At 37.0% G+C, this 18,509-nt stretch overlaps 1 protein-coding gene across 13 annotated transcripts in view; it reads left to right on the forward strand.

Annotated features, from left to right (window-relative positions):
- The window catches only part of NRG4 (neuregulin 4), a 102,282-nt gene that overhangs the window by 65,978 nt on the left and 17,795 nt on the right, over positions 1–18,509 (forward strand). For all 13 annotated transcript variants that reach the window (XM_043490015.1, XM_043490012.1, XM_043490009.1 and 10 more), the window contains 2 exons: positions 11,350–11,499; positions 16,091–16,170. In XM_043490015.1, the coding sequence (XP_043345950.1) occupies positions 11,350–11,499; positions 16,091–16,170 (230 nt within the window). The remainder of the gene's footprint in view (positions 1–11,349; positions 11,500–16,090; positions 16,171–18,509) is intronic.

The following is an 18,509-nucleotide window of genomic DNA, read 5'->3' on the forward strand; positions in this document are numbered from 1 at the left end:
TATAATGTTGAAGTGAATTTATAAATACTAATCAGTATCCACAGGGAAATCTCTTGTATTATACTGGACAAAATTAATTTACATTATAATAGATTTTCTAAATTTACAGAGTTGTAAAATAGCTCAAAGACAATGAAAAACACAGGAGCCCATAGTATCAGACAACCCAGAGGGTTGTTAGGACGCCTAACAACCTTTCTTGTCTATTTCAAAGTCTTTCACTGAGAACAATCCAGGTGAAGTCCTTTACTGCCCTTGTCTTCTTGGCCAACTTAGGCACAAGGTTAGCCAGCCCCTAACCTTTCAGCCTTCCAACTAGAACTTTCTAGGTTCGTGGAGCAAAGATGGGGGAAAAGATTTGTCTTCACCTGTGTTTGCATCACTAGCTGGATGAGGCGTCTCCTTGCGGCTTCACTTTCCTCCGGGTTTCTTGTGATCACTTTGGAACCAACCATTGCACAGTGTGGAGGTGGAATTTTAAATATCAGGCAAAAGGTACCTGTTGGTGTAGTTTCCCAGAGTGACTCAGTAAGCTCTGGCTCCCTGAGCCTGATGACCAGAATTCTCCCAGAAGGGCATTCCTAAGAATTATCTGCCCACAGAGCCACAGGCTCAGACCAAAGAACCTGAGACCTCGCTGCCTGGCTAAAGCCAAGCTTTTTTTTTTTCTTTTTTAAATTTTTGACTATGTAGGATATGAGTTCCCCAACAAGGGTTTGAACCCACACCCCCTGCATTGGAAACATGATGTCTTAAACACTGAATTGTTGAGGAAGTCTCTGAAGCCAAGCTTTGTCCACTATCTACAGCAGTTCCAGTGTTGGATAGGTAAAAATCATAATTTGTCAAGATGATAAAGACTGAATTCTATTTAAGAGAGGCAATTTAGGACTACAAATGCAATACATGAAAGTCTTGCTATATGAAAGGCTTGTTTTATGAAAGTAAAATAATTGACGTTGAGAATAAGAATTGAGAAAATGTAAGGAAATCAACATTTATTGTACTTCTGCATTGGACACGTTACCTCTTTTAACTGTATATAGCATTTGTGCCTGTCCACAGTTTTGCCAGGCCTCAGTATACGTTTTACTAAACTCAATTTCCAAAAGGAATTTTCTGGTTTTACGAGTTGTTTTATTAATCACATAAAATTTTAGTTTTCTTAAGGTCAGTAGTTATGATAGACCAGTTCTTGGCACTCTTTTTAGGTAAGACTTCTGATTTTTCATCTGTAAATTTAATAGAGGGTTATACTTCAAAGAAAGAAAGTTCAAAATGCTACTGTGATATTAATCGAACAGAGTCCTCTTTACTTTGACTTTTGGCAGTGTACCACATGCTTTATTAAACATCAGGATTTAGATTGATCTTTAGAACACCTTTACAGAAAGGAAATCACAGCCTTGAAGCTGATGATAGAACAGTTGCAAAACTTGAAACAACTGCTTTATTTAGCTATGCATTTTGTTGACACTTTTCATTTTAGTAACCTTATTTTTCATTAGTATTCTCAGCAGGAACAACTGATATATCTTTCTTGACCTCACCCTGCTTAGAACAAAAACTTAAAAGGATAAATCTTCTTGAAACCTCACGTTTTTCCAGATCAGCTGCTTGTCAAACATGGCAGAATATGTTTTTGAAGCAGTGCAAACATACCTGCTGTCTTAGGTCTCCATGTCTTCCACCAGCCTTTGTCTTACTCCTTTGTGTCACTTGTCCAAGAGTAGAAACTATTCTTCAGAACTGACTCAGGTGTTCTAGGAAGCAGAGTGCCAATAAAAGACAACGAATATCCTCCTTTAAAGCACCTTCACTTTCTTCTTATTTGTTACATTATGAAATTATATCTGATTGTGTATTTGCTTCTGAATTTTGGTTATCCTTTTAGATAGTGTCTTTTTCATCCACTACTTCCTTTGACAGGCCACAGAAAAATATCCCAATTTCTCATCAATAAGATTTCATTTTCAACATAGGAATACCATGCAAACTGGAAACTGTGACTTTTGTTCAGCTCTAATACTTAACTTCTTTTGTCAGGAAGTGAGCTGATGCTGGCTTCTCTTTGTCTTATTCCAAGTTGGGGCATGAGATTTTCTCTGCATTAGAAGGTTGTTGAGACCTGAAGCCTGGGAAGGTAAGATGCCAGCATGAATACTGTCCATTTAGAACTGTGGTTTAACTGAGTGGTGATTTAAGACGATGAGTCTTTCCAGTTGTCCCTGAACTTTCAGTTTTACCAAAACATGTGAAAAATGTCTACAGTTGGGAGATCCATTAATATAATTTGTTTTTGTATGAGTTTTAAATATATTTTTATATTTACTGAAATTATTACTTAAAAGAAAGGAAGAACTGACCTATACCGACTTTATATATAAATAAATCTTTGTATATACAAATATATATATATATTTATACCAAGGTTTATAATAATATAGATTACAAAAAATATATATATTTCCTGCTTATAGTTTTACTTTTCTTCCCTGATCATTTTAAAAATATATATACCTTGTCTTTCAAGAACATTTTTAGATTTCCTTCCTGATTTTTTTTTTTTTTTTGGAGAAAAGCAGAATAGGGTGAGCAAAGAATTGAGATAATAATTTTTCTCACACAGAGAAAGGCAATATTTGGGAAAAAGTTTTTAATCACAGAATTTCGCCTAAGTATTCTGGTGAACCAAGCAGCATTCTTTGGCTGTCTCTCCCAAAACGTCTTTATTGGAAAAGACTAGCCAATGCATGGGTTCAGTAATGAAGGTCCTGTTTTAAACTACTCTTGCTTACTCTCATCATTTGTTTACATGTTTCCTTCATTCATGGTGCTTTAGTTTGTTTCAGTAAGTAAAATGATTAAAATTTTCAGTGTTTTACTAAAGCAAAAAAAATCATAATTTTTCACAATAATAGTAGCATACATGACAAATATTAATTATTCTCTATGGAGAACATTTTGTCCATTTATATACAGATATAATCTGTAGTCCATTTCAGCACATGAATTATCTAGTTAATACTCCTCCTTGGAAGAACCTAATAGATTTTGCTTTTTTATTGGACTTAGATTATACTTTACACTTTTGAAGTACAATATTTATTGGTTTTTAAGGGTGCTAATATCATATAAATATTAAACAGAACTTTTGCAAAGTTGAATATTAGCTAAGTGTCTCTTACTTAAGAATCTGTTAATGCTTAGTGACATTATGTAATTACATAATACATTATGTAATTACATAAATTACATAAATGTAATTTATGGCACCAGCTAATAAAAGAATCAGTCTTCCCTAAATTCTTGACCTGTAAAAATATAGTAAGAGTTCCATAGGACGTTGGCATGTTTTTGTGTGGTTATCTGGCTCTGGATCGCTAAAGGGATTTAAGCTCATGTGCTTATTAGTTCATGTTTTTTTGAACACTCATAGTTTTATTTTATTTTGGATTTGCTTTTGCTATTTTTCATGGGTTTCAGATTGAACTTTGATTGCTATAAAGTGGGAATCAAACTTGGAAGTCAATTTTAGCATATGCCAATATTATACTTTTTCTTTCTAAGATAGATTAGCCCAAGTCAAGTAGCATTGACACTGAGTCTTTACTTGGTTAGTGAACTCTTCTAAAGTTGTTTATTATTTCTGAAAATTATTTAATTTTTTCTGGCTATAACTTTTCTTAAGTATTTTATTCCATGTAGTCATACATGAGATGTAAATATGACCTTTGTAAAGTAACTAATTTCAGTTTCACTTGTATAGCGTGTTTCCATATTCAAAGCACTTTTAGACATTACTTATTTGATTCTGACAATAGGCCTATGAAATAGCTACAGCAGGTGTTATTCTGATTTTACAGTCTTAGAGTGTTTGAGTGACTTGCTGAAGGTCACACAATCAAGTCATAAGAGTGGATCAAGAGATCAGTTTTTTCTAGCTCACAGTCCAATACTCTGTCTTAGAGCTATATGACACATTTTATTTACATGATTAAAAACTTGGTTCTAACAACTTACCTTGAATGCTGTGGAATCTAATGAATTTATTTTATGTCCAATGTACTAATATAGCTTCTGGGTTTAAGGAGAGATTGTTGGTGGTGTTCAGCCAGAAAACTAACACATATGTCTTGGATTCTGAATTTTGAAATTTCTCACATGGTTAAGCATTAGTACCTGTTCCAGCATTCATCTTTCAGTTCCAGGAAAATGTGCATAATCCTAGTACTTGGTATTTACCTTGGTAGATGGCACAACTGTTTGCTACTTGGCAGTCTGTGGAGAAATGATGTCCAAAAATAAATTAACAAGGAAGTTACATAAAGACTGAAGGCTACTTAGTTCTACATGAAATGGTGGTACAAATGCCTCACCTTTCTATTTTGCTTCAGCCGGTACTATTATTTCATTGTCTGTGTAAATCTTAATTCACTTCCCCCACCTTTTTTTTTTTTTGAAAGTCGCTCAGTCGTGTATGACTCTTTGTGACTCCATTGTAGCCCACCAGGCTCCTCTGTCCATGGAATTCTCCAGGTCAAAATACTGGAGTGGGTAGCCTTTCCCTTCTCCAGTGCATCTTCCCAACCCAGGGATCAAACCCAGGTCTCTGGCATTGTAGGCAGATTCTTTTTTTTTTTTTTTTTTACTTTTTAATGTAGGCAGATTCTTTATCAGGCTGAGCCATCAGGGAAGCCCTAATTCACCCTTATTTATTTATCCTTAAAGGAGCTGACTTTGCCTGAAACTTGATATTTGTGTCATAATTGGGTCATAACATTTTCACAAATGAGCTCGAGCTCTAAAAGTGGGATCCTCACATCCTGGGCCATAAATCTAGCCTTGGTAAATTCAAAAAAATTGAAATCATTCCAATCATCTTTTCTGACCACAGTGCAGTAAGATTAGATCTCAATTACGGGAAAAAAACTATTAAAAATTCCAAGATATGGAGGTTAAACAACACCCTTCTGAATAACCAACAAATCATAGAAGAAATCAAAAGAGAAATCAAAATATGCATAGAAACGAATGAAAGCACAACAACCCAAAACCTATGGGACTCTGTAAAAGCAGTACTAGGGGAAGGTTTATTGCAATACAGGCTTACCTCAGAAGCAAGAAAAAAGTCAAATAAACTAATTCTACACCTAAAGCAACTAGAAAAGGAAGAAATGAAGAACCCCAGGGTTAGTAGAAAGAAAGAAATCTTAAAAATTAGGGCAGAAATAAATGCAAAAGAAACAAGAGACCATAGCAAAAATCAACAAAGCTAAAAGCTGGTTCTTTGAGAAGATAAATAAAATTGACAAACCATTAGCCAGACTCATCAAGAAACAAAGGGAGAAGAATGAAATCAACAAAATTAGAAATGAAAGTGGAGAAATCACAACAGAAAACACAGAAATACAAAGGATCGTAAGAGACTACTGTCAGCAACTATATGCCAATAAAATGGACAACTTGGAAGAAATGGACAAATTCTTAGAAAAGCATACCTTTCCAAAACTAAACCAGGAAGAAACAGAAGATCTTAACAGACCCATCACAAGCACGAAAATCGAAACTGTAATCAGAAATCTTCCAGCAAACAAAAACCCAGGACTAGACGGCTTCACAGCTGAATTCTACCAAAAATTTAGAGAAGAGCTAACACCTATCTTACTCAAACTCTTCCAGAAAATTGCAGAAGGTAAACTTTCAAACTCATTCTATGAGGCCACCATCACCCTAATACCAAAACCAGACAAAGATGCCACAAAAAAAGAAAACTACAGGCCAATATCACTGATGAACATAGATGCAAAAATCCTTAACAAAATTCTAGCAAACAGAATCCAACAACATGTTAAAAAGATCATACATCATGACCAAGTAGGCTTTATCCCAGGAACGCAAGGATTCTTTGATATCCACAAATCAATCAATGTAATACACCACATTAATAAATTGAAAGAGAAAAACCATATGATTATCTCAATAGATGCAGAAAAAGCCTTGGACAAAATTCAACATCCATTTATGATTAAAACTCTCCAGAAAGCAGGAATAGAAGGAACATACCTCAACATAATAAACGCTATATATGACAAACCCACAGCAAACATTATCCTCAATGGTGAAAAATTGAAAGCATTTCCACTAAAGTCAGGAACAAGACAAGGGTGCCCACTCTCACCACTACTATTCAACATAGTTTTGGAAGTTTTGGCCACAGCAATCAGAGCAGAAAAAGAAGTAAAAGGAATCGAGATTGGAAAAGAAGAAGTAAAACTCACTGTTTGCAGATGACATGATCCTCTACATAGAAAACCCTAAAGACTCTACCAGAAAATTACTAGAGCTAATCAATGAATATAGTAAAGTTGCAGGATACAAAATTAACACACAGAAATCCCTTGCATTCCTATACACTAACAATGAGAAAACAGAAAGAGAAATTAAGGAAACAATTCCATTCACCATTGCAATGAAAAGAATAAAATACTTAGGAATATATCTACCTAAAGAAACAAAAGACCTATATATAGAAAACTATAAAACACTTATGAAAGAAATCAAAGAGGACACAAATAGATGGAGAAATATACCATGTTCAGGGATTGGAAGAATCAATACAGTGAAAATGAGTATACTACCCAAAGCAATCTATAGATTCAATGCAATCCCTATCAAGCTACCAAACGGTATTTTTCACAGAACTAGAACAAATAATTTCAAAATTTGTATGGAAATACAAAAAACCTCAAATAACCAAAGCAATCTTGAGAAAGAAGAATGGAACAGGAGGAATCAACCTGCCTGACTTCAAGCTCTACTACAAAGCTACAGTCATCAAGACAGTATGATACTGATACAAAGACAGAAATATAGATCAATGGAACAAAATAGAAAGCCCAGAGATAAATCCACACACCTATGGACACCTTATCTTTGACAAAGGAGGCAAGAATATACAATGGGAGAAAAGACAATGTCTTTAACAAGTGGTGCTGAGAAAACTGTCAACCACTTGTAAAAGAATGAAACTAGAACACTTTCTAACACCATACACAAAAATAAACTCAAAATGGATTAAAGATCTAAACGTAAGACCAGAAATTATAAAACTCCTAGAAGAAAACATAGGCAAAACACTCTCTAACATAAACCACAGCAGGATCCTCTATGACCCACCTCCCAGAGTAATAGAAATAAAAGCAAAAATAAACAAATGGGACCTAATTAAACTTAAAAGCTTTTGCACAACGAAGGAAAACTATAAGCAAAGTGAAAAGACAGCCTTCAGAATGGGAGAAAATAATAGCAAACGAAGCAACTGACAAATAATTACTCCCAAAAATATACAAGCAACTCCTGAAGTTCAATTCCAGAAAAATAAAAGACCCAATCAAAAAAAGGGCCAAGGAACTAAATAGACATTTCTCCAAAGAAGACATACAGATGGCTAACAAACACATGAAAAGATGCTCAACATCACTCATTATGAGAGAAATGCAAATCAAAACCACAATGAGGTACCATTACACACCAGTCAGGATGGCTGCTGTCCAAAAATCTACAAGCAATAAATGCTGGAGAAGGTGTGGAGAAAAGGGAACCCTCTTACACTGTTGGTGGGAATGCAAACTAGTAGAGCCACTGTGGAGAACAGTGTGGAGATTCCTTAAAAAACTGGAAATAGAACTGCCATATGACCCAGCAATACCACTGCTGAGCATACACACCAAGGAAACCAGAAGTGAAGGAGACACATGTACCCCAATGTTCATCACAGCACTGTTTATAATAGCCAGGACATGGAAGCAACCTAGATGTCCATCAGCAGATGAATGGATAAGAAAGCAGTGGTACATATACACAATGGAATATTACTCAGCCATTAAAAAAATACATTTTAATCAGTTCTAATGAGGTGGATGAAACTGGAGCCTATTACACAGAGTGAAGTAAGCCAGAAAGAAAAACACCAATACAGTATACTAACGCATATATATGGAATTTAGAAAGATGGTAATGATAACCCTACATGCAAGACAGCAAAAGAGACACAGATGTTTAGAACAGTCTTTTGGACTCTGTGGGAGAAGGTGAGGGTGGGGTGATCTGAGAGAATAGCATTGAAACATGTATATTATCATATATGAAACAGATCACCAGTCCAGGTTCAATGCATGAGACAGGGTGCTCAGGGCTGGTGCACTGGGATGACCAAGAGGGATGGGATGGGGAGGGAGGTGGGAGGCGGGTTCAGGATGGGGAACACATGTAAATCCATGGCTGATTCATATCAATGTATGACAAAACCACTACAATATTGTAAATTCATTAGCCTACAACTAAAATAAATTTAAAAAAAAAGTGGGATCCTTGTACATACTCATTGGTAGACTGTATTTATTTTTTGTAAATATATCTGAAAATTTTAAGTTAATTTTTAGGTTAGTCATTTTTACTTCTTGGGTGACAACATAATATTTAAATTTCTCTTTGTTTTTTCTCTAAATTCTGATCTGACTAGTTAAATAACAAAAAGATATATTTTTTCTTGACTTTGCTTTATTGAAAGATACCATCAGCTTTTGATTTTCTCACAAGAGCATGTGTTTGTTTGGCCATGCTGTAAGACAATGGACAGCACTCTAGTGTTGAGTGGTTTCCTTTATATGCCTTTTTTTTTTTTGTCTGTCGGCCCACAACCTCATCTGACCACTCAGTTTATATTTATACCATTCTCTTGACTCCATCCAACTCATATGATGTAACTATCATATAGTTAGTTACATCAGCTAGTTTGTCATCTTGCTTGAAGTTCTATCTTATCTAAACTTGAACCAGCCTTAAGAAATTTGAGTAATGAGTTTATAGTTTTTTAAAAAAGAATCTTCCTCATAAAGAAGAATTCAGTTCAGTTCAGTTGAGTCACTCCGTCATGTCCGACTCTGCGACCCCATGGATTGGAGCACACCAGGCCTCCATGTCCATCACCAACTCTCAGAGTCCACCCAAACGCATATCCATTGAGTCAGTGATGCCATCCAACCATCTCATTCTCTGTCATCCCCTTCTCCACCTGCCCTCAATCTTTCCCAGAGTCTTTTCAAATGAGTCAGCTCTTTGCATCAGGTGGCCAGAGTATTGGAGTTTCAGCTTCAACATCAGTCCTTCCAATGAACACCCAGGACTGATCTCCTTTAGGATGGACTGGTTGGATCTCCTTGCAGTCCAAGGGACTCTCAAGAGTCTTCTCCAACACCATAGTTCAAAAGCATCAATTCTTCGGTGCTCAGCTTTCTTTATATTCCAACTCTCACATCTATACATGACTACTAGAAAAACCATAGCCTTGACTAGATGGACCTTTGTTGGCAAAGTAATGTCTCTGCTTTTTAACATGCTGTCTAGGTTGGTCAAAACTTTCCTTCCAAGGAGTAAGCATCTTTAATTTCATGGCTGCAGTGATTTTTGAGCCTAAGAAAATAAAGTCTCTCGCTATTTCCATTGTTTCTCCATCTATTTGCCATGGAGTTATGGGACCAGATATCATGATCTTTGTTTTCTGAATGTTGAGTTTTAAACCAACTTTTTCACTCTCCTCTTTCACTTTCATCAAGAGGCTCTTTAGTTCTTCTTCACTTTCTGCCATAAGGGTGGTATCATCTGTGTATCTGAGGTAATTGATATTTCTCCCAGCAATCTTGATTCTAGCTTGTGCTTCATCCAGCCTGGCATTTCACAAGATGTACTCTGTATATAAGTTAAATAAGCAGGGTGATAGTATACAGCCTTGATGTACTCCTTTTCCCATTTGGAACCAGTCTGTTGTTCCATGTCCAGTTCTAACTGTTGCTTCTTGAACTGCATACAGATTTCTCAGGAAGCAGGTGACTTGTTCTATAGGGGAAATAAGTATTTTTTTATTTAGACTTTAGGTAATTGTGCTTTCTAAAGTATTTTACTTCCATTTCAGTTTGCCACTCATATTCTCTCCTTTCTCTTCCTCTCTGTGTCTCCTCAACTCCATCTTTACAGTAGTTTTGAGAGAATGGGAACTGCTGCGTTGGTCAAACTGACACCCCCTCTAGTGGAAGCTCTAACCAGTAACACCACTTTCTCACCATCAGTAGGACTTGAGGTTCATAAAACATCTTTCATATGCTCATTTAAGTAAAATTGATACCTGTGCTGTAGCTTGATATTCTTTTCTCTTATTTATTTGTCTACTGCTTTATTAGCCTATCACATTAGTTGCCAAGCTTTGTTAGTAATTAGTTCACATGTAACTTTCTAACATCCTTGTTAGTCTAGGATGGGAGAAAAGAAGGTAACATTTATAAATACTTCCTAAACTGGAAAGAGGTGGGGAGGAGAATTAATTTAATAGAACAAATATTTCTGGTTTTGGTAATGCTACCTTGAAGAATTTATATACACACATACTTTTTTACACAAATTTTTGCTAAGTATAGTTTACTGTGTAACTTTGTGGGTTGCTTTATAAATAAACATTAGTATATATTAAAATACTATTATTTATTTTAACTGCAAATATTAAATAAGTAAATTGATCTGGTGCCAAACTCACTAATTCATATCAATTTTTATGTTTTATAATCTTTGAACATATTAACAGGGAGAAAGCAACTGGTTGATATTACCAAAGATTATGGATTTCTGTCACATAGTTTTAAAGAGCTGAAAGTAAGTGGGCTTAAAATAGTGGCTGGCAAATGAAAATATCACAAAAGCTCTAGAAAAGCAAAGTAATAATATAAGGAGTAGAACTACCAGATACTAAAACATAAAGTAACAGTACTGAAGCAGTAAGGTGGAAGCCCAAGATTAGATGTATAGATCACTGAAGAGTAAAGAACTGTTGTCACTTACACAAACCTAACATATATTAAAGGAGGCACTGTTAAACAGCAGGGAAGAGAATGATTATTTAATAAATGGGGTTGGAATAGCTATTTAGCATTGTCAAGGAAAAATACACTTAGAATCACATCTACACCAGAGATAACAAAATAAATTTCAGATGAACCTTAAGTGTGGACAATTACATATTGAAAATATGGAAGATAAAAGGACTGAATATTCTATCATTTCTCTGGAGTTTCTAAGCAATTTGAAAACTGAAAAAGGAAGATAGTAAAGATCAGACTGCAGATGCTAATTTATAATAACTGTAGCTCTGTGAGCATTATAGTAAAGCATTCCTAGTCTGGGTTCAGAATCTGAAAATTAGTCTTCTTTTTTTTTTCATACCAGCTGGAAAACTTATGCTTCCTATATTAGTTAATGGAACAGAGAATGCAACTCTGTATCTAACATTTTATTCCATAGATGCATTGAAAATTATACAGGAGCTCGTTGTGAAGAGGTTTTTCTCCCAAGCTCCAGTATCCAGACTAAAAGTGATCTGTTCGCAGCTTTCGTGGCGTTGATTGTTCTTCTAGGAACTCTTATCCTTGGAGCCCTCTACTTCCTCTGCAGGTAACCAAAATAGAAATATGCTTTTGAAAAGAAAAAAGTAATACATAGTAGTTATTGTTTGACTAAATAATCAACATGCTCTTTAGCTCTAGATTATTTTTCCAGCTCATGTTTTCTGTTTAGAGTTATTTCTCTAATGCAGTTATTGTTACTAAATTGTATCTTTTATTTATTTTTGTTATTAAATTACTGTCATTTTTGAAAGGATCTTATTCTTTGTTACTATCATCATCATTACCTTGACTTTTCTAAACTAGTAAGGTAGACCCACATTCACTAAAGTCATCATGCCAAAAACACCTAAATATTTGGAGTAAGTCTATTTAAAGTATACTTTGAATGTGAAAGAAAAGCAATGATTTATCAGTTACCCAAGTACCCATTAACAAAAGAATGGACACCAAGTTGTGATATATTGCTATTAAAGGGTAATATATAAGCAGAAATGAATTACAGTTACACAAATTGATTCTGAAAGCTCAGCTTCTCTGTACATTGGTGCTGAATCGAATCTTGGAGACAGAGTTTCGGGTAAGGTAGAAAAGGATAGCTTTATTACTTTGCCAGGCAGTGGAGGACACAGTGGACTTTTGCCTCAAAAACTGTGTGTCCCAGCTTGGAGAGGATAGTTAGAAGTTTTGTAGTAATGATTTAAAAAGGATGTGATCAGCTTGCGGACATTCTTCTGATGCGTTGGTGGTAAGATAAGTAGGAGTCAGCATCATCAACCTTTAGGTTCCAACTGGTCTGGATCTACATGCTTGTGGATAGCATACCATCTAACTTTCTCCCACCTGGAGAGGGTTTCAGTATCCCAAAACAGCTCAAGGGTATTGTTGTGTGTTTCCGTTGATGGGGAACCAGGACCTTGTCCCAGGGCTGCACTATTGTTTCTCTTGACTGTTTGTTTCTTCCTGGTCTAGCATCCCCTCCCTTCCCTAATTAGCAGCTGCTTGAATCTGCCCATTAGAACTCAGGAAAGGTCATAGAGGCTGATAAAAAGGCTATTTCCTGTAATCAAAGAAATGAGAGACACAGAAAGACTGTGCCCAGGAGCCCCAGAGGACCCTGCTCCTTATCAAGTGCCTGGGTAAATCTTAGAAACATAATTTTATGTGAAAGAAACAAGTCACATAAAAAATGTAACAGTATGATCCTACTCATGAAAAGTTTAAAACTAGACAAAACTAAATAATGTATTGCTTAGGGTGATATATATGATTGGTTCAAGTAAGAGACTGGTTAGCACAAAATACAGAATGATGGTTACCTGTGGTGGGAAGAGAAAGGGAAGCACTCAAAGAAGGCATGGAATGTTAATAGCCTGTTTCTAATCTTGTGCTTTGCACGTAAGGGTCTATCACTGATTTTTAAACTGGTATCAACTTAAATATTCACAACCAAAAGTTGAGAGTTATGTGTTTTTTTGGCAGGAATTTTTAGGACTTCAAGCCTGGGAGGCAGCATCTCAAGTAACCTTGAGAAAATTGCTCCGAGGAGGCAAGCCAGGAGCTAGGATAGATGGAAGTTCTGCAACAAAGTAGTCAGAACATCCAATATGTTTAAATCCTTTAATTATTGTTAATTAAAGAAAACCAGCTACAGTAAGTTAAGGAATTTAGCACTTTTCTGTATACGAGAAGATGCAAGAATCTGGATTCACTGAAATCATTCCTTTGATATGCACCTTTATTTGGGGCCAGTTTCCTGTGTTTTTACCTCCCGTTTTCCTCAGGGCTCACTACAGGGAGTGGCAGCAGTCAGATGGCAGGCGTTCTTTCCTTTCTAAGTTCCCTCAGGGCTCACCAGTGGCCTGTGGGCAGGCTGCAGGCTGGTGACTGTGACATCCTTTGTTTACTGACGTGGCAGGAGATATTCCGTTTCTCTCTAAGCATAAATATTGTCATTCACTCTTTTTATATGTGGACTTTATTGAAAAATAAAGCAACTTTTGCCATATATAAATGTTAAACATTTTCATATTAATTGGAAAATGAATGTAAATTTTAATATGCAAGCAACTCCTGCAGCTCAATTCCAGAAAAATAAATGACCCAATCAAAAAATGGGCCAGAGAACTAAACAGACATTTCTCCAAAGAAGACATACAGATGGCTAACAAACACATGAAAAGGTGCTCAACATCACTCATTATGAGAGAAATGCAAATCAAAACCACAATGAGGTACCATTACACACCAGTCAGGATGGCTGCTATCCAAAAGTCTACAAGCAATAAATGCTGGAGAGGCTGTGGAGAAAAGGGAACCCTCTTACACTGTTGGTGGGAATGCAAACTAGTACAGCCACTATGGAAAACAGTGTGGAGATTCCTTAAAAAACTGGAAATAGAACTGCCATATGACCCAGCAATACCACTTCTGGGCATACACACTGAGGAAACCAGATCTGAAAGAGACACATGCACCCCAATGTTCATCGCAGCACTGTTTATAATAGCCAGGACATGGAAGCAACCTAGATGCCCATCAGCAGATGAATGGATAAGGAAGCTGTGGTACATATACACCATGGAATTTTACTCAGCCGTCAAAAAGAATTCATTTGAACCAGTCCTAATGAGATGGATGAAACTGGAGCCCCTTATACAGAGTGAAGTAAGCCAGAAAGATAAAGAACATTACAGCATACTAACACATATATATGGAATTTAGAAAGATGGTAACGATAACCCTATATGCAAAACAGAAAAAGAGACACAGAAATACAGAACAGACTTTTGAACTCTGTGGGAGAAGGTGAGGGTGGGATGTTTCAAAAGAACAGCATGTATACTATCTATGGTGAAACAGATCACCAGCCCAGGTGGGATGCATGAGACAAGTGCTCCGGCCTGGTGCACTGGGAAGACCCAGGGGAATCGGGTGGAGAGGGAGATGGGAGGGGGGATCGGGATGGGGAATAAGTGTAAATCTATGGCTGATTCATGTCAATGTATGACAGAACCCACTGAAATGTTGTGAAGTAATTAGCCTCCAACTAATAAAAAAATTAAAAAAAAAAAATAACTGAGAAAAATAGCATCCTTAAGATTCTTACAAAAATAATATGACATTGAATAATTTTCAGAAATGGTTATAATATACTACACACTGTACCTTTTCCATTTTTAAATGACAACACAAGCAGAGGTATTTCTATATGATGATTTGTGTCTTGTCAAAATCAAGAGTAGAATTAATTTGAAAAAAACACGAGTAGCTATTGCTTATAAAAAAAATCTAGTCATAAGATTTAGGCTCTTGCATACTGACCAGGTGAAACATACTGTCTGAAATGTGCTTTTAAGAATTAAAACAAGTCAATGTTTACTGTAGTTTTTTAGGTCCATCAGTGGTTGAAATTGCTTTAAGCTGAAGCCCTTTTGAAATTTAATAACTAATTAATGTCATATTTGAATGAGGTCCAAAATGATAACCCATAAGCTGAAATCTAGGCAGAATCAATCATGTTTCATGAGGAGGAATCAGTGTATTTTTAGAAAACACATTTCATTTTGCTATGGTAAAAAGTGGTTTTGAATTAATTTTCATTAATGTAATACTCTAGGCATTGACTTACTGAAAAAAAATTGAAAGCAAGTGTATATTTCAATATCTTATTTAATATTAAAAGTGGTTTTTAAAAACCCTGTCATGGGCATTTGAATGTAATTAGAAACTATATTAATTGACCAGATGACAAAAAAAAGATTGATGAACTGTAGCCTTAAAAAAGTACAAGTGAGGGACTTCTCTGGTGGTCCAGTGGTTAAGAATCTGCCTGCCAATGCAGGGAACATGGATCCAATTCCTGGTCCAGGAAGATGACACTTGCTGGGGGGCATCTAAGCCCACACACCACAGCTACTGAAGCCCGTGCATCCTAGAGCCTGTGCTCCACAACAAGAAAAGCCACCACAATGAGAAGCCTGTGCGCTGCAACTGGAGAATAGCCCCCACTTGCCTCAACTAGAGAAAGCCTGTGCACAGCGTTGAAGATCCAGTGCAGCCAAAAATAAATAAAATTTTTTAAAAGGTGCAATTGAGTTTCTCAATAGTTGAGTAGAGCCACCCCATGTCACATAAAGTGTTACTCAGTAGACTCTGACTCTTTGCGACCCCATGGACTGTAGCCCACCAGGCTCCTCTGTCCATGGAAATCTCCAGGCAAGAATACTGGAGTGGGCTGCCATTCCCTTCTCCAGGGGATCTTCCCGACCCAGGGATCAAACCTGGGTCTCCTGCGTTGCAAGCAGATTTTTTACTGACTGAGCCACCATAATGATCCCAACTAATAATGAAAACTAACCACTTTAAGAAGAGCACAACGATGCTACATTAAAACAGCACAGTTCTGCTGTCTTAAAGGAGAAAGACTAAGCGGATCATCAGCATCTGAAGCCCCTACAGATGACCTACATGCCCTGGTGGATTTGTTAAATAATGGGGCACAGTTTTAGGGAGGCTCTGGCAGTTTCAGATAGTTGCGGAAAAGAAAATAGACCTCCAAATATTCAAATTTAAACTTGCTTTCTGCGTTTGCACTTACCCATTTTCCATTTGTGCGTTTCTCTCTTCTTTATTGTCAGGAAGGGCCATCTTCAGAGGGCCAGCTCGGTCCAGTATGATATCAACTTGGTAGAGACAAGCAGTACCAGTGTCCACCACAGTGAGTAAATTCAAAATAAATGTATATTTTAAAACCCTAAGTTAGATGTTGGATGTTTAATGGGATTTGGATCTATCCAAAAAATGTTGACCCTAAAAATTTTTTCTATGGGTTTTTTTAACCTGAAGATGAATTTCTCATTAGCTATATAACACAAGTCATCTTTTTTCCCCAAAGAAAACTATGTTATCACAATATGTGAAATTATGATGTTAATTATGTTTCACAGACTGATTTTTACAGAAGTAATTTGAAGTGGACTGGTATATGGACAGGAGGAGGATTTTTATCTATAAGGATAAGCAAATCTTTTGGAAATGTATGGGTCAATTCATGTTTTAAAAATATCAGGAGACTTCTGCTTCTGACCAAGATGGAATAACAGTGACTGGATTTAAACAATTTAAACTGGATTTAAACAATACCTCCTCCTTGAAACAATTTATAAATGGACATTATACATTAAATAATGGTTTTTAAGACATTGGACAACAGGGAACAAAAGATCATGAGAGATGGAAAACAGATGAGATGAACCAATGATTCCCTCAAATTACTGCCTTGAGAGAGTTTCCAGGCTGTGGCATGGGAAAGTTGGTTGGATGACCCAGGTTGATCAGTGTGGCTTGATCAATATAGTTCACTGAATGGAGAGAGAATTTCAGAGATCTTCAAGTATTCAGTTGAGTGATAATCACATGTATACTAGGAAAATACTTGATATTAGGGAAAGAATCACCTGATAGGATTAGAGGTACCCACTATTCACACAAGGCTAGGAAAAGTGCCTGTTCCCAATAATAAGGCTAAAAATCCTAATTATTCATTGAGTAATAGTGTACACCAAAGATTATTTCTTCAGTAGTGGGGAATAATTAGCCCTAGATTGGGTAGTGTTCCAGTCCTGCCTAACAGACCATAAAAGCAAGAACTGAAAGAATCAAATTGTTTCTAAATAACCTAACTGCATCATCATCATCAGTTCCATCACTCAGTCATGTCCGACTCTTTGCGACCCCATGGACTGCAGCAATTTGCCTTGATTCATGGACCTAACATTCCAGGTTCCTATGCAATATTGCTGTTTACAGCATCGGACCTTGCTTCTATCACCAGTCACATCCACAACTGGGTATTGATTTTGCTTTGGCTCCAATCCCTTCATTCTTTCTGGAGTTATTTCTCCACTGATCTCCAGTAGAATATTGGGCACCTATCGACCTGGGGAGTTCATCTTTCAGTGTCCTTTCTTTTTGCCTTTTCATACTGTTCACGGGGTTCTCAAGGCAAGAATACTGAAGAGGTTTACCATTCCCTTCTCCAGTGGACCACATTCTGTCAGACCTCTCCACCATGACCCATCCATCTTTGGTGGCCCCACACGGCATGGCTTAGTTTCATTGAGTTAGACAAGACTGTGGTCCTGTGATCAGATTGGCTAGTTTTCTGTGACTATGGTTTCAGTGTGTCTGCCCTCTGATGCCCTCTCGCAACACCTACCATCTTACTTGGGTTTCTCTTACCTTGGACGTGGGGTATCTCGTCACGGCTGCGCCAGCAAAGCGCAGCTGCTGCTTCTTACCTTGGACAAGGGGTATCTCCTCATGGCTGCCCCTCCTGATCTTGAACGTGGAGTAGCTCCTCTCAGCCCTCGTGCGCCTGCACAGCCGCCGCTCCTTGGATGTGGGGTTGCTCCTCTCGGCCTGAAAGATGATGCTCTGAAAGTGCTGCACTCTATATGCCAGCAAATTTGGAAAACTCAGCAGTGGCCACAGGACTGGAAAAGGTCAGTTTTCATTCCAGTCCCAAAGAAAGGCAATGCCAAAGAATGCTCAAACTACCGCACGATTGCACTCATCTCACACGCTAGCAAAGTAATGCTCAAAATTCTTCAAGCCAGGCTTCAGCAATACGTGAACCGTGAACTTCCAGATGTTCAAGCTGGTTTTAGAAAAGGCAGAGGAACCAGAGATCAAATTGCCAACATCCGCTGGATCATCGAAAAAGCAAGAGAGTTCCAGAAAAACATCTATTTCTGCTTTATTGACTATGCCAAAGCCTTTGACTCTGTGGATCACAATAAACTGTGGAAAATTCTTAAAGAGATGGGAATACCAGACCATCTGACCTGTCTCTTGAGAAGCCTGTATGCCAGTCAGGAAGCAACAGTTAGAACTGGACACAGAACAACAGACTGGTTCCAAATAGGAAAAGGAGTACATCAAGGCTGTATATTGTCACCCTGCTTATTTAACTTATATGCAGAGTACATCATGAGAAATGCTGGGCTGGAAGAAGCACAAGCTGGAATCAAGATTGCGGGGAGAAATATCAATAAC

Source organism: Cervus canadensis, chromosome 17 (genome assembly GCF_019320065.1).
Source record: "Cervus canadensis isolate Bull #8, Minnesota chromosome 17, ASM1932006v1, whole genome shotgun sequence".
NCBI lineage: Eukaryota > Metazoa > Chordata > Mammalia > Artiodactyla > Cervidae > Cervus > Cervus canadensis.